Raw genomic sequence first — 15,445 nt, 5'->3', positions numbered from 1 at the left:
GACCTTATGGGTTATAGCTTAGCTTAGCTTCTGGCCAGGCTCTGTGTCCTGATAGCCAATACAGTGTAAGCAGCTGTCTCATGCTCCGGGCACCATGCCATGCATGCCATGATAGACTTATTTTCGAACTATAAGTCAAAACAAATTCTTCTCCTCTTAAATTGCTGTAAGGTATTTTGTCACAGTGATAAGAAAAGTAACTAGTAACTTCAAAATAATTTATATTTCTGGGAATTTGCTCATTTCATCTGGATTATCTAATTTGTTGGTGTTCAACTCTTCTTTTCATTCTTTTTTTCCATAAGATTAATAGCAATGTCTCCATTATTATATCTGAATTTAGTTGTATATGCTTCTCCCCTCTCCCTGGCCCCCTGCTTTGTTAGTTTGGCAAATTAACGTTTTTCCCCCAAGAAACAAAACCTGTTGTTTAATTATGTGTATGTGTATGTGTATGTGTATGTGTATGTGTGTGTGTGTTGGGGGGGGGGGATACGTGCACATACATTTGGGTGCCCAAAGAGGCCAGAGGCACTGGCTCTTCCAAGAGCTAGAGTTGTTTCAGGCTGATGTGAGCTGCCTGACATAGGTTCTGGGAACTGGACTCAGGTCCTCTGGAAGAGCAGTGTATGCCCTTATCTGAGCCATATCTAGCCCCAGGAAACAACTTTGGGGGCTGGTAATACAGTTCAGTTGCTAGAATCTTCCTTAGCACACATAAATCTGTTGTGGTGGCACATTCTTGTAACCCCAGCACTGGGGAGGTGGAGGTAGGATCAGAAGTTCAAAGTCATTCTTGACTTAGAGCAAGTTGGTAGGGCTAGATGATTAAAAAACAAAACAAAAACATTTGAGTCTGATAGCCGGGTGGCAGTGGTGGCACACACCTTTAATGCCAGCACTCGGGAGGCAGAGGCAGGCGGATCTCCTGAGTTCCAGGACAGCCAGGGCTACACAGAGAAACCCTGTTTTGAAAAACCCAAAAAAAAAAAAAAAAAGAAAAGAAACAGAAAATTTGGTTTAAAGGGTTGGCTCTGTGGTTAAGAGCACTGTTGCTCTTACAGAGGACCCAGGTTCAAGTCCCAGCACTCATATGGTAGCTCACAATGGCTTGTAACTCCAGTTCCAAGGGATCCATGTGGTATACAGATATGCATGCAGGTAAAACACTCATACACATAAAATAATAAATCTTTTTAAAACATTTAATAAAACATTCATTGAGTTGTGCAGCGGCAGACTATTTGCTTAGCTTTCGAAAGGTCTTGGGTTCAATCTTACCACTACAAGTTAAATAAATAAACTTTGTTGATTTTTAAAATACTAATTCAAGTTAACTGAAATTATTTCTCACTGTAAGTTTTTGTGTTTTTTTTTTAAAACATTTTATTTGCTTATTTGGGGTGGGGCAGAAACCCTGTGTGTCAGGGTCCATGTGGAAAGGTCAGAGGACATATTGGGTAGTATATTCTCTTATACCATCATATAGGTCTTAGGGATTGAACTCAGATTGACAGGCATAGCAGCAGGTGCCTTTACCCACTGATCCATCTCACCAGCTTCTTTTGAGACAGAGGCTTATGTAGCATGTAGTTCATGCTAGCATCAGACTCCTCATGTAGCAGAAGCTGGCCTTGAATTCCCGATTTTCCTGCCTCTGTCTCCCAACAAGTGCTGATTATAGGTGTGTGCCCAGTTCCATCTTACCATAAATTTTAAAGCATTCTACAACGTGGAGAACTCGCATGTGTTTTACAAGTTTTCTGAGAATAAATATTGCTGTCAGTGTTTTATTTTTTATAAAGAGCAAGGTCCATAAATGTCCTTTTAGTCAAGCATGGTAGTACAACACATCTGTGATCCTTGTACTTGGGAGGTAGGGGTAGAAGATGAGGCGTTTGAGGCAAGTCTCATTCAGCTACATAGTGAGTTTTAGGCAAACCTATGCTACAAATGACCCTGTCTCAAAACATCAAAAACATTCTCTTTTTCTTTTTTTATTCCTCATGCATTCTTGGAGGTTGAGGCAGGAAGATAATGAGTTTGAAGAGGCCAGCCTAGGTTAAACAAGACCTTTCTTTAAAAAAAAGAAAGGAGGGGGCTGGAGAGATGGCTCAGAGGTTGAGCACTGGCTGCTCTTCCAGAGGACCAGAGTTGAATTCCTAGCAACCACATGGTGGCTCACAGCCATCTATAATGGGATCTGATGTTCTCTTTTGGCATACAAGTATACATGTCGCCACTATATGCATAAATAAGTCTTTAAAAATTATTTTTTAAAAAAAAGGGCTGGGCAGTGTTGGCACATACCTTTAATTCCAGCACTCTGGGATGCAGAGGCAGAGAGGAAACACTAGAATGTTCTAGACTAGATTCCTAACTTTAAACCGGACTCTATGACTTCCCTTTAAAGAGGTAACTGGTATTAAATAAAACCGTAAGAGAAAGATTCTGATCTTATAGGGTAGGTGTCCTTATAAGAAAAGAAGATGCACTGGAAAGATGGGTTGGTGGTTAGAAGCTCTTGCTACTCGTGGTTAGAATGAAAGTAGCCCCCATAGGCTCATATGTTTTCTTTTTTTATTTTAATTTTTTTTTTTCATTTTACAAACCAACCCCTGTTCCCTCTCCCTCCCTGGCTCATATGTTTTAATGCTTGGTCTCCAGTTGGTAGAACTGGTTAGGAAGGATTAGGAGGTGTGGCCTTGTTAGAGGAGGTGTGTCACTAGGGGTGGGCTTGAAGGATTCAGCAGACCGTTCCTAGTCTCTCTGCCTCATGATTGTACCTCAAGATGTGAGCTCTCGGCTGCTGCTTTAGGGCCATGTCCTCTGCTATGATGGTCATGGACAATATAAGCCTCAAATAAACTCTCTCCTATAAGTTGCGTTGGTCATGGTGTTTTATCACAACAGTAGAAAATTAAGACAGAAGCTGGTACCAGGGGTGGGATATTAATGGACAGGCCCAACTATGCTATTTTTGGAGGAATGTCGACATTCCTCCAAATGTGAGACTGGAAAGGGAGAGTGATTGGAGCTGTAATGAGGCTTAACAGGCCTAGTAGGCACTTAGAAGATGACACTTTTGAGAGCCATGTGGACTGTGGAGGCCCACTTACAACATTTCAGAGGGGAACAATATTAGCAACTGCTATAGATCATTCTTGTGATATTTCAGCAAAAAATATGCTTTTTGCCTATGTCCTAAGAATCTGCCTTAGACTAAATTGAAATGTAATGAACTCATTTTTTTTTCTTCTTGGTAAAGATTTCAAGATAGCCTAATATTGCCATTGTCATGTGGTTATTTGTCATGTGGTTATTCTTATGCAGGTGTACAATGAAAAGGACATACAAAATGTACAGTATAAGTTAAAAAGAAAACTTGGAAATTTAATGATAAAGGGAGTCGTGCCCTTAGGGCAGACCCTACCCAACTAAGCTTCTAACTTGTGAAAAAGAAAGTCCTGAGGAATTTTCACTCCTAAAAAGCAACAACAAATTGGAGCTTGACACTGCTCTTGTAGAGGACAAGGGTTTGTTTCCCAGCACTCCTAGGCACCTTACAACTGTATTTCCAGGGAATCGGATGCCTTCTTCTGGCTTCCACAGGTACTTCACACATGTGATACAATTCCATACATATAGGCAAACACCATATCTATAAAAATCAAATGATGTGAGAAGATAAAAAACAAAACACAAAGGCAGGAAGACATCGTAGAGAATGCCTGTTCTCATCCTCCCATGCATATGCAGAAGAGGCTCTACAGGGTACAAGAATCAACTATCCAATCAGAAAACAGCCACCGTAAACAGATCTTGGACCTCTAGCCATCCCAACATCAAGAAAATAAATCCTGTTGTTTCTGCCACCCAGTCTGGCACCCAGTTTTGATAGTCTGAGCAGATAAACACAAAAAAATGAACCTTGAATAGATTGTGCTAAGTGAAACTAGCTAGTCATGAAGTGCAGATATGATCCCATTAAACAGATCCATAGAGAAAGAACATTCAAATAGCCACACAGAATAGAGCTTATAAGGTAGGGAAAGTGGGAATGGAGAGTTACTGTCTAAAGGATAAGTTTCTGTTCCAGATGATGACAAGGTTCTAAAAGTGAAAATGGTGATCGTTACTTAATATTGTCAATTTACTTCATAGCACACCTGGGTTAGCATGGTAAGGAATGGGTAAAAGTCTTTTCTTTTTATTGATTTCTTTTCACTACAGATTATGTGTATCCATATTTAAGATGTTACACTTACTCAGAAATTACTTATTGTAAACTGACACAATTCACATATAAAGACTTCAAGTGAACTGAAATGTCAAAAAGAAACCATGGAAATATGAGACTGGGAATGGATAGCTAATATATTTGTAAATAATAGCACTTGTCAATTAAAATGAATACTACACTTTACCAAATACTAAGATACTTTTTCATTGTACTCTACATGAAGTGTATAAAATGGGATACTTTTTTTCTCCTCAGTGAATAGCATATATGTCTTTGTTGTCTGGGCAGTAGATGTAGCTCTGTCACCACTAAGAATGCAACACAGAGGGCTGGAGAGCTAGCTCAGCAGTTTAGAGCACTGGCAGCTTTTCCAGAGGACTTGGGTTAGGTTCCCAGCACCCATATGATTTCTCATATTTGTAACTCTAGTTCCAAGGGATCTAATGCTCTCTTTTGACCTTTGTGGGCACTGCATACATATGGTAACACAGACATACATGCAGACAAAATACTCATCTGCATAAAAAAATCTAGAAAAAAATGCAACAAAAGGGCTTGAAAGATGAGATGCCTCAGCAGTTGAGAACACATACTCTCCTCGCAGAGCACCCAAGTTGTGTTTCCATGTCCAGCAGCTCTCAACCAATTGCCTGTGACTCCAGGTCGAGGGGCCACAATACCTCCGACTTCCACAGCCACCTGCAATCATGTGTACATGCCCATACACAGATACACGTACACTTAATTCAAAATAATTTTAAAATCCTGAAGGAAAATCTTAAAACAAAAACTGGGAGTGGTGGTGCATTCCTTCAATCCTGGCACTAAAGAAGGTAGAACCAGGTAGTTTAAACAAAGTTTAAAAATTAAGTTGAAAATATGAGGTGGTTTACTTATTTCTGTTATTTTGTTTTAGTTTTTGAGACAAGGGTCTCACTGTATAGCCCTGCCTAGTCTAGAGCTCACTATGTAGATCAGACTGTGTGGGGGTCTGTGCGACCTTCATGGCCAGCAGTGACAAGTTGAGGGAGTCAAGAAGGTAGTTCGGTTCAGCATGACTCTGTAGCCTGTGTCGGTTCAAACTTCTAGGCTCTGACTTCAAGTGGTTCATTTCAGGCATACATAAGCACAGCACAATTTGGTGAAAACTGTCCTGGTGATTGATTAAGTGGAAGCTCTCTCTACCTTGGCTCCATCTCTTTCTCTTTAGACCCTGCCCAAGAAAGCCTACCAACTCTCTGAGGAAGTGGAAATTCTCTTTTGTTTTGTTTTGTATGTTTGTTTGTGTTTTATGTGGGGGATTGTTTTATTTTCATTTGTTGGTTTGTTTGCTCATTTATTTATTTATTTTTGAGAGATAGGAACTGTGTACACACCTTGGCCATTCTGGAACTCATATAGACAGGCTGGCCTTGAACACCTAGAGATCTACCTACTATGTCTGCTGCATGCTGGGATTAAAGGTGTGCAGTGCCAGGCCTGGTAGAAAAGCTTCTGCCTAGCACACCAGAAGCCCTTGATGCTGTCCTCAGCACCATGGAATCAGAATCATCAAATCCCCATGTTCTCAGCATCAGAATGTCCTGTAGCTGGGCTCCAGCAATTCTCCTACTTCAGACTTCTGGACAACCACTGCATGCTCCTGGAAAATATCTGGGTAAACTATTAATTCTACAAAAATTCAGATCTACACAGTGTGACCGCATCTAAAAAGACAAAAGAAAACAAAAGCTAAATCATTATTGAGGGCTACAGAGTTTTCTTTTCAGTGGTTGTGAACACTGATTACTCTTCCAAAGGATTCTCATTCGATTCACGGAATTCACGTGGCTGCTCACGTGGCTGTGTGTAACTCCAGCTCCAGAGGCCTGAGATGAAAACACTCTACTCCTAAAACAAAATAAAAATTAAGATTTTTTTTAAAGTAAAAAAAAAAAAAAAAGAAAGAAAAGAAAAGAAAAGAAAGAAAGAAAGAAAGAAAGAAAGAAAGAAAGAAAGAAAGAAAGAAAGAAAGAGAGAAAGAAAGAGAGAAAGAAAGAAAGCCTACCAAGCAGCAACTCCTCTGGAGGGCACTTAAGGCCCCCTCCCTTGGGAGCAGCCTCATGATTTCCCCTCCTCCCCTGAGACCACCTGGGAATGCTTTGCTCAGATTAAAACCTGGACTAATTTGGCCTGATCTGATTTATTGCATCGGTGGAGAAACCAGTATCGGGGTAGGGAAACCTTTCGGTGACAATGAACTCACTCCTGTGTGCACAACAAAGCGTACTTAGATCTCCTTGAGGGACAAAGTAAGCTAAATACAGATCAGACATGACTACATTGAAACTCTTTGTAAAGTTCATAAAGATAGGTTCTATAGATTGGGGAGGGGAGGGGTCCAGCGCTGGGAAAAGTCTCTGGCCACACATATAGCGAAGAGGTCACCAGGCTGGGAAGCGTGTTGCTTCAGCCTTCTGAGCAGGCAAAAGGTATTGCATCCCTTCTCTTGAAGGAACAATCCTGATGTTTAACATTCCAGGTTCCCCTAGTGCTCATCTGTGAGCATACAGACCTCCATGCCTCCTGTGAGGCTGTTCTTGAACTCACTTCTTCCTGTGCCTCCTGAGGGCTAGGATTTATGGTGTGCACCACCACACCCCACATTTTAAAAAATTTGTTTTAAAGAATTTCCTTTTGTAAATAAAATTGTAAAGTGTGTGTGTGTGTGTGTGTGTGTGTGTGTGTGTGTGTGTGTGTGTGTGTGGCATTATTTGGGCTTAGAGTTGAGAGAGGAGAGAGAGGAGTGCTACTTTGGCTAAACCAAGATTACATACATTGTAGTCCTAAGTAAACATAGTTGACTTCTTGTTTTGACCATCCTTACTTAAGAATCCCTAGGAGAAGGAGCATTATCAGCTTTCCTTTGTAGATCTTTAGATGTCTTCTGAACTCAGGCAGTAATTGTTAGCTTTGTTTTCCTGAAGAGGACAAGAAGGCCCAGAAGCTCTGCCTGGCTTCTCCTAGGATGGAAAGAGACCCTGTACCAAGCGAATATTCATTTAGTTAACTCTCACAGAGAAGAAGGGAATGAGGACCCATGGCCCTGGAGAGGTTCTGTCTTACAACTATAGTTAATAGATTGTGGAGCCCGGTTTCCAGCCTAGATATTCTGGCAGCTGAACAAAGGTTGATCTCTTTAGTGTTTGATATTCTTAGTGGTGAAAAGAATATTAATGTTGGGCCCTGCACTACATGGTGGTGCACACTTTTAATCTCAGCAGTCCGGAGGCAGAAGCAGGCAGATGGAATTCTGTGAGTTGAAGGCCATCCTAGTCTACACATCAGGGTTTTGGCAGGTCAGTATTACACAGTGAAAACTTGTCTCAATAAAAATAAAAGAACACAAAGTTAGGAAGGTGGGAGGATCTGGGAGGGGAAAGAATATGACCAAAATACATTGTATGAAAAAATTTTTTAATAAACCCTTAATGTGATAACACAAAAATGCCACCAGAAATGGTTTGCATTGCATAGTCCAAAGCTTTTTATTAGGTATTTTCTCTTAGAAGATACTAGTTTTTGAAACTAATTTGGAGGGCCTGGAACCAAGGCTCACAATTTTACGTGTCCAAGTATTCATAGCTTGTAGGTGAAGCTAGGAAATCCCACCGCACAAGTTCTCACTCTGTACTTCTAAGTAATACAATATTCACACGTTTTTAAAAAGGGGCTAACCAGTTCTGAAGCCAACCAGTACACCAAAACACCACTGGGAACTAGTAGCAGGAAAGACACTGTTTTCCTTAATAATAACAGTAATAACAATTTACACCCCAGAGCTAGAGAAAGTGCTTTTCTTACAGAAATTAAGGTCCGAATGCGGGGGCTGGGGGTGACGTCCCCCAGTCTGGCAGCCAGTCACTGGCTCCGGGGCAGGTTTGGCTCTGCAGGTGAGTTCTAGCCTCCGGGCAGCGGGCCGGGCTAGAGGCTGCTGTCGCAAGTCCTCGGGGCCCTGGGCGTCCTCTCCCTCGCCCCAGGCGCCGGCCTGCCCTCCACCCGGAGCTCGGCCCACGGCGCCCGACGCCCTAGCGGAGCAGGCGGGGGCGGCCTGCAGGCCCCTCCCCGGCGCCCAGCGGCAGCCGCGCAAGCACGGAGGAGGCGGGAGCGCCCAGGCCGCTGCGCTCATGGCGTCGCCCGGGTGAGTGAGGCGCTCCGGCTGCGCAGGGGGCGCCTCTTGGGCGAGGGGCGGGCCGAGCCGTGCGTGTCTGCGACCTGGCGCCCCCTCTGCCTCAGCCTCGGCCAGACCCCGGTGACCCTGTCCCGCCAGGTGCCTGTCCGCGACCCGCGGCCTCCCCCGCCGACCTTGGGCGGTCGTGGCCGGGCCAGGGTCTCCCCGCGGGGTCGCGGGTGGGACCAGCCAGGACAGCCGCTGGTCGGGGTCTGGGAGCCCGAGAGATGGAGCCTGGATCCGCGCCGCGGGGAGGCTGAGGGAGGGGACTCGGGGTCCTAGGTCTCGGCTGAGGCCGCAGAGAGGCTTAGCAGGCCTGACGTGTGTTTCTGGCGTTTGTACTTGCTTGCGTTGGAAGTTGATGCTCGGGTTCACTGTCGTTAGGACATACCTAGGATGTCTCACTATGTCAGGGTAAGGGGGACTCAGCCGGACCCTTGTCCGGAGTCGGAAAGCGGATCCCGGATCCAGGGCCCTGCCTATGTTTGAGTGGGGGTGGGGGACTCCGGTGGGATGGCTACACTTGTTCTGGTCTCACCTCTTTTCTAGTGCTTGTCTCGCTCCTTTTTAAAATGATGCTGTTTCTGAGGAAATCACAGGGACACATAGAGTTTGTGTTTATTTGATGAAAAACTACCTCAACAGTTCATTACTACCGTTGTGTTTGATTTTACTAGTTACGAGATCTGAAATGACATAATTAGACTAATGCTTTTATGTCACAGAAAGGAAAAAGGGACTCAAGGTCATAGCTTTAGTTGGTAAACATATTTCTGACTGTACTCCATCATTCAGAGGATCTGGTAGTAATTCAAGCTGTGCATCTTTGCAGTTCACAGGGTTTACAGGTGCAGGAGGACTTTCAGGGTGGAGCACGTAGAAGTTAAACCTCCGACAAAGGAGGTCTGCACTGTGCTGTGGAGAGATTTGGCTCGGTACAGTGGTCTGAATGAAGGTGAATGAAGCAATCTGAACTTGATCCAGGCCTGCAGGCGCCAGCCAGATCCTGGGCAATTTCCACCTGCCTAATGCCTTTCTAGGCCTGAGGGCCAGCAGGCACTTCTGGGACCAGGCCTTTTCGTTGCCAGCTGAGTATCTAGTACTTTGAGCTCATAAGGAGAATAAACAATGACCCATCCTGGGAAGGCCAGGCTGATGGACCCAGAGGTTCAAGGTCCCCCTGCATTCTTATCCTGCCTGTTAGGAAAGTGTAAGACAGGGCCTCTTGGAAGGAAGCAGTATGAAAATGTTGGAGCCTTTTGGGGGCTTCCATTAGGCTTGTAAGAAATCATAGCAGATTTCGTGTCTAAGCACACTGCTTTGTAGACGTGAGTCAGAGGAGGTTGGAGCAATAATTCTGTGGATCAGTAATGCCTGAACCATGGTCTCTATAGTGGGTATTTAATGTTTGTGGTTCTAGTGTCATTTCCTAAGGGGTGTCTATTAACAAAACTGAGGTCACAAAATTTTTAATAGACTTAAAAACTCTGTGCTTACTTACTTTGATATGCATACACTTATTGACTATAGTTCATATCGCTAGATTTTACACCCAAGTATCTTCTTTAATAGGCTTCTCTGGTAGGTGAGAGAATGCCTCCTGGGATTCCTGACCTGTCACTCAGCTAGCTGCTTTTTTTTCAGAACTGAGGACTGATCCCAGGGCCTTGCACTTGCTAGGCAAGCGCTCTACCACTGAGCTAAATCCCCAACTCCCCCCTCCCCTTTTTTTTAAGCCAGGGTCTGGCTAATGTAGCCATGGCTGGGACCTCAAGCTCACAGAGATGTACCTGCCTCCAGATGTTACCATTAAACCATCTTACTCCATAAGATGTTTTAGAGAGCAAATGCAGAGCAGTACATGGCAGAGAGATGGAAGGAGCTAGTCACAGGGTTGGTGGCGTGGTGGGTGGTGGTGGTGGTGGTGTCTCTAAATCTGTTGTTCTTTGCTAAGTGGCAATCTCAGTGATAGGATGATAAAGCTAGCGAGGAAAGAAAACAAATCTGAACCTTTTTTGAGGACCTTACAGATATGCTAGTGGTATTAAAAGAAAAGATGTGTTTGAGAAATGACCCATAACCCACTGTGTCTTGAACTAAGTGGAATCAAGACCAGAAGAGAAGATGGGGACCATGGGCTCTGCCTACCACTGTCAGCGTCATGCCAGCTCTGGGAGAATCCTTGTAACAGCAGCGTAGAGGGAGAGGGACAGCAGACACGACACAGAGCTCGCCCGTCTGCTGCCATCTTGGCCACCTCTGGACAGGTCTCCCTCCTATCACTAGTCAGCTGGCTAGGGCCCTATGCTCTACTTGACTAGAGATCATAGACGGTGACTAGACTCTCTTCAAGGGCTAGTCTTCAGGAACTTTGATTTCTGTTTGGTCGCAGCAAATGGTAGCAGTTATGACGGGGAGCAGCAGCATGTTGGAGCCCTGGGCAAGCTTGAAGTGTTGGGACCCTTATTACGCAAGGTTACAATGTGTAGGCTTCAGAAACTAGGGATTCTTGTGCTTACGGCCACTCAGGCCTAGGTTCTGCTGTCGTCGCCATGAGGACAGCTCCCTGGAACTCTGCTGGCCACCAGGGCCGGCTGTTTCCTCCTGACTTCCTAAGCCTTTTCGTCCTTGTTCCATCTTCGGTCTTTGCTTTCCATCTTCACCTCTGCCGCTCCTCTTGCTCTGTCTGCTCTCCTGTCTGCCTGCTTCTTCATCTGCTGGGCAGCCGCCTTGCTCCCCAGCGTCCTGCTGACTGTTGAGGTGTCACTGTCTATGGGACCATTTCTTTGCTGTCACTGGTATTTATCCCTGTCACCAGCTCAGCCCAGACTATTGAAAGTGGGTAAGAAAAGAAAAATACTCAAGAGAAACCTTTTATTGAGCTTAATGTCCCAAATCAGGGAGGCCGCACTGGAGAACGTCTCTGACCACTAAGTGAGCCCGAGTAGCCTGCGTAAGGAAGAGGCTAACAACTACTACTTAAAGAGTCACACCGCCCCATCTCCCAGTGTATTTATTTCCTTGAAAATGAAGGTGTGCTCACACGAACTTCAAGTGCTTTTGATTAGGACTAGAGATGCAGTTTGGTTGGTAGAAAGCTTCCCTGGCATGTACAAAGTCCCGGGGTCAGTCCTCAGCAATGCATAAACTGGGACTGGTGGCTCATGCTTCTAATTCTAGCACCCAGGAAGTAGAGGCAGGAGGCAAAAGTTCAAGGCCACCCTCTGTTAGTAGGTCAGCCTACAGCACATGGGAACCTATCTTAAAATAAAAATGAGCTTTGGAATGTTAATGGTGATTTTAACAGTGCTTACATTTGTTCACTGCCCAAAAGAGAGGTGGTTGGATATTTGCCAGTCTCTCTCTTTCCATCGCTTGTCTTCACCCCGTGTGGATTTCTGACCTACCTGGATCTTCCTGTCTTGTCAGGGGTGCCTTCTCGTTGATAGCTGGGGTGTCCTCAGGCTTTGTAGTCCATCTCTGCTAACCTCAACACACATATTCTGCATGTCATGTCTGTTTCTATGAGTTTAACTGTTGATTCATAATTCACATGTAAGTTTCTAGGAGTCTCTGTGTTCTCTGAAATTGTGTGCAGTATTGGGGTGGTCTATTTTTTGTTGTTGTTTGGTTTTGTTTGTCAAGACAGAGTTTTTCTGTGTAGCTTTGTTTCTTTCCTGGAACTCACTCTGTAGCCCAGGCTGGCCTCAAACTCACAGAGATTCCGCCTGGCTCTGCCTCCCGAGTGCTGGGATTAAAGGAGTGTGCCACCACTGCCCGGTGGGGTGGTCTGTTTTTTCCTGGGATCAAAATCTAGCTATTGTGGGGTTCCAACAAGGTATGACTGTGTAGCTAAGGCCTTGGATTTATGATCCTCCAACCTCGATCTCTGGAATGCTGGGACTACTGATCTTCACTCTGTGCTCTACCCATCCTATTTTCAAAGACATTCTCACTCTTCACAGTGTTACAGCCATCCACCTGGAATTCCCGGGTTCTTCATAATCTCCTTTTGTTATTATTTTCTATTTGGGTGTGGGGTGTCGATGCCACAGTTTTCATAGGCGTCAGAGGAGGACTTAGAGCCATCCTTTCCTTCCACCTCTCCATGAGTTCTGGAGTTGAACTCAGGGTGCCAAGTTTGCACACAAGCATCCTTTCAAATTTTTGTAAGACTGTCTCTCTTAAAATAATAGTGTAGGGGCTGGAGAGATGGCTCAGTGGTTAGGAGCACTGACTGGTCTTCCAGAGGTCCTGAGTTCAATTCCTCACACCTACATGGCAGCTCACAACTGCCTGTAACTCTAAGATCTGACACCTTCACACAGACATACATTCAGGCAAAACACCAATGCACATAAAATAAAAATAAATAAATTATAAAATACTAGTGCCAGTTTTCCCATTATCTTGAGAAGATTTCTTCCAAGAAATCCAGCAAATCTCTGAAACTGTGGCTAATATCAAACTGTTTGAGACAGGGTCTCATGCAGACTGGACTGGTCTCTAACTCACTGTGTGCCTTAGGATGTCCTTGATGTCCTGATTCTCTTGCCTCTGCCTCTCAGGTACTGGGATTACGGACATACACTATCACGCCCAGCTAATACAGCAAACCTTTAAAACCTTGTCTTTTTAGATTTATTTGTGTATGGATGTTTTGCTTGCATATATGTACATGCACCACACACATGCCTGATGCCTAAGGAGGTCAGAAGAGAGCTTCACAGTCCCTGGAACTGGAGTTATGGATGGTGTAAGGCACTGTGTGAGTGCTGGGACTTGAACCCAGGACTTCTGCAAGAACAGTAAATGCTCTGAACCCCTGAGCCATCTCCCCAGCTCCTAGCAATTTTTTTGTAGATGTTTTTTCTTATACACAAACATCCCTTTGATAAAATTTAATTTGTAAATTAATAACTAGTAATAAAAATAGACCATTCATAACAATATACTGTAGTAACAGTTTGCAGTTGGAGCCATTAGTAAGTAAAGTAAGAGTCACTTGGACACAAGCTGTGATACTGTGACAGTTGACCTAGTAATCAGGAAGATTTTTAAGTGACTAACAGGTTGGTGACATATATCAAGATATGCTAGCAAAAGGGATGATTCATGTCCTGGGTGTGACTGGACTGGAGGCAGAAGACCTTCATGTTCTTCAGAACAATATGAACTTTGAAACTTAGCAATTCTTTATTTCTTTATTTTTACTTAGTATCTCTAGCATACAGTTGGCCACAAGTAACTAAAACTAAAACATCTACAGGGTGTGTGCGTGTGTGTGGTAGTTTATATAGTCTGCTACACTCACAGCCTTGCAAATGAAATTAGATGTCTCCCTGTACCTCATCTGAGTTTGGGGAGTACTCTACCAGCTTTCCTTTGTTTTCATTGCTCAGTTTTGTTGTTGTTGTTTTGTTTTTTGTTTTTTGAGAGAGGTTCTGGGGAACTGAACACATGGAAACTAAGTAAGCCCTCTCTATGTCTGAACTACATCTTACTTAGGTCTCTTTTTACTTTTTATTTTGAGATAGGGTCTCACTACATGTTCAGACTAGCCTTGAACTCACTCTGTAGCTTAGGCAGGCCTTGAATTTGTGATCCTTCTGTGTCAGCTCTGGTGTGGCTGGGATTACAGGCTTGTGCCACCCAGGCCTGTCTTTTAATCTGTCTGGACATAAGAGCATAATAGTGTTCATATTGTCATATTGTTCCATGCTCATTCTATTTGGCCACCAATATGTCTTGGTTTTTCAAGACAGGGTTTCTCTGTGTACCTCTGGCTGTCCTGGAATTCACTCTCTAGATCAGGCTGGCCTCGATCTCAGAGATTCTCCTCTGCCTCTGCTGGGATTAAAGGCATGAACCACCGCGCCTGGCTAACAATATGTCTTGGAATTCGTTCTATGACAAAAGAAACAGATGCCTAAAAATTGACAGTTGTGTACTAGTCTGTGGTATGGTTATAATACTCAGTTAAGATGGTTAGTTTTGTCTGAGGTAACTGTATCCCTGTCTGTATCCCTAGACGGTTCAAGAGCAGATGCAAAGAACTGTCCTTTCTGCCGAACTGTGGCGACACAACAGCCTTAATCCCTGCACTGTGGATGCTGAAGCAGGCGGATCTCTGAGAGTTTGAGGCCAGCTTGGTCTACAGAGTGAGTTCTAGGCCAACCAGGGCTACATAGTGAGACTTTATCTCATCCCACCCCTTACCACCCCCCCCCCCAAAAAAAAAGAGTTACTTTCCTGGTTGGAGATGGTGGCCATTTCAAAATAGCTACACCAGAGTATCCTATAACTGGCACTCTTTTGCCTGTTGCTGTTGATTTTAAGAGTTCCTTAGACCTCCACACACATAATAGCCTCCCTAAGAAGTAAGGAGCTTCCTCCATGGCCCCTTCCTTCTATTTCCTCAGTAATATTCAGTCCCATTTTATTTGATCTGATTGGCAACATTGAATTCTAAGCACTCCCATTCCATAACACTTGATTTTTATGAAAGTGAACTCATACTCGTCAACTTTTGGTTTGGCTGAGGTCATCACACACACTGAGAAAGGAAGATGTTCAGGCTGAGGAAGAAGCTGAGGATGTAGATGTCAGGGGTGCCAGGTTAGACAGGAGGAGGCCTGGCTGAGTCGGGCTGTGGGGAGGAAACTTAGCCAAGGCAGGAGCTTCGGGTGTGGCGCTCGGGGTGGAGGGGATCAGCAGTGGACAGGAATCTGGGCAGGGCTTCCTCCTCTGTCCCCTCTCCTCCCTCCCTCCCTCCCTCCCTTCCTCCCTCCCTCCCTCCCTCTCTCCCTCCCTCCCTCCCCTTCTTCCCTCTTCGCCTTTTCTCTCTGCCTGTCTTTAGGAGAGATCTGTTGACTTGTCCGTGTGTGTGTCCCCGTGTGTGTGAACGCCTGCCCGCATTGCGCCACAGGGAGCTCGGGTGAGGGTGGCAGGCAGACCCCCAGAACTGGAGTTCATGGTTGCAAGCTGCCATG

The 15,445-nt window shown here is 44.6% G+C and overlaps 1 protein-coding gene across 8 annotated transcripts in view; it reads left to right on the top strand.

Moving 5' to 3' along the window:
• Positions 1-15,445, top strand: part of Urgcp (upregulator of cell proliferation) — a 51,135-nt gene that overhangs the window by 13,444 nt on the left and 22,246 nt on the right. Inside the window, exons 1-2 of one of the 8 annotated variants that reach the window (XM_076545885.1) lie at positions 8,376-8,423; positions 14,485-14,614. The exons of 3 other annotated variants lie outside the window; for them this stretch is intronic. Coding sequence is in view for 1 of the 5 variants with exons in the window: in XM_006972977.4 (XP_006973039.1) it covers positions 8,410-8,423 (14 nt within the window). In the remaining 4 variants the exon portion in view is untranslated. Of the gene's footprint in view, positions 1-8,309; positions 8,553-14,484; positions 14,615-15,445 lie in introns of those variants that run through there. 4 more of the 8 variants (XM_076545884.1, XM_006972977.4, XM_006972979.4 and 1 more) reach the window with 4 other exon arrangements.

Source organism: Peromyscus maniculatus, chromosome 10 (genome assembly GCF_049852395.1).
Source record: "Peromyscus maniculatus bairdii isolate BWxNUB_F1_BW_parent chromosome 10, HU_Pman_BW_mat_3.1, whole genome shotgun sequence".
Lineage (NCBI taxonomy): Eukaryota > Metazoa > Chordata > Mammalia > Rodentia > Cricetidae > Peromyscus > Peromyscus maniculatus.
Note: the sequence above shows the minus strand (reverse complement) of the source record. Positions and strands in the feature narration are given on the sequence as shown.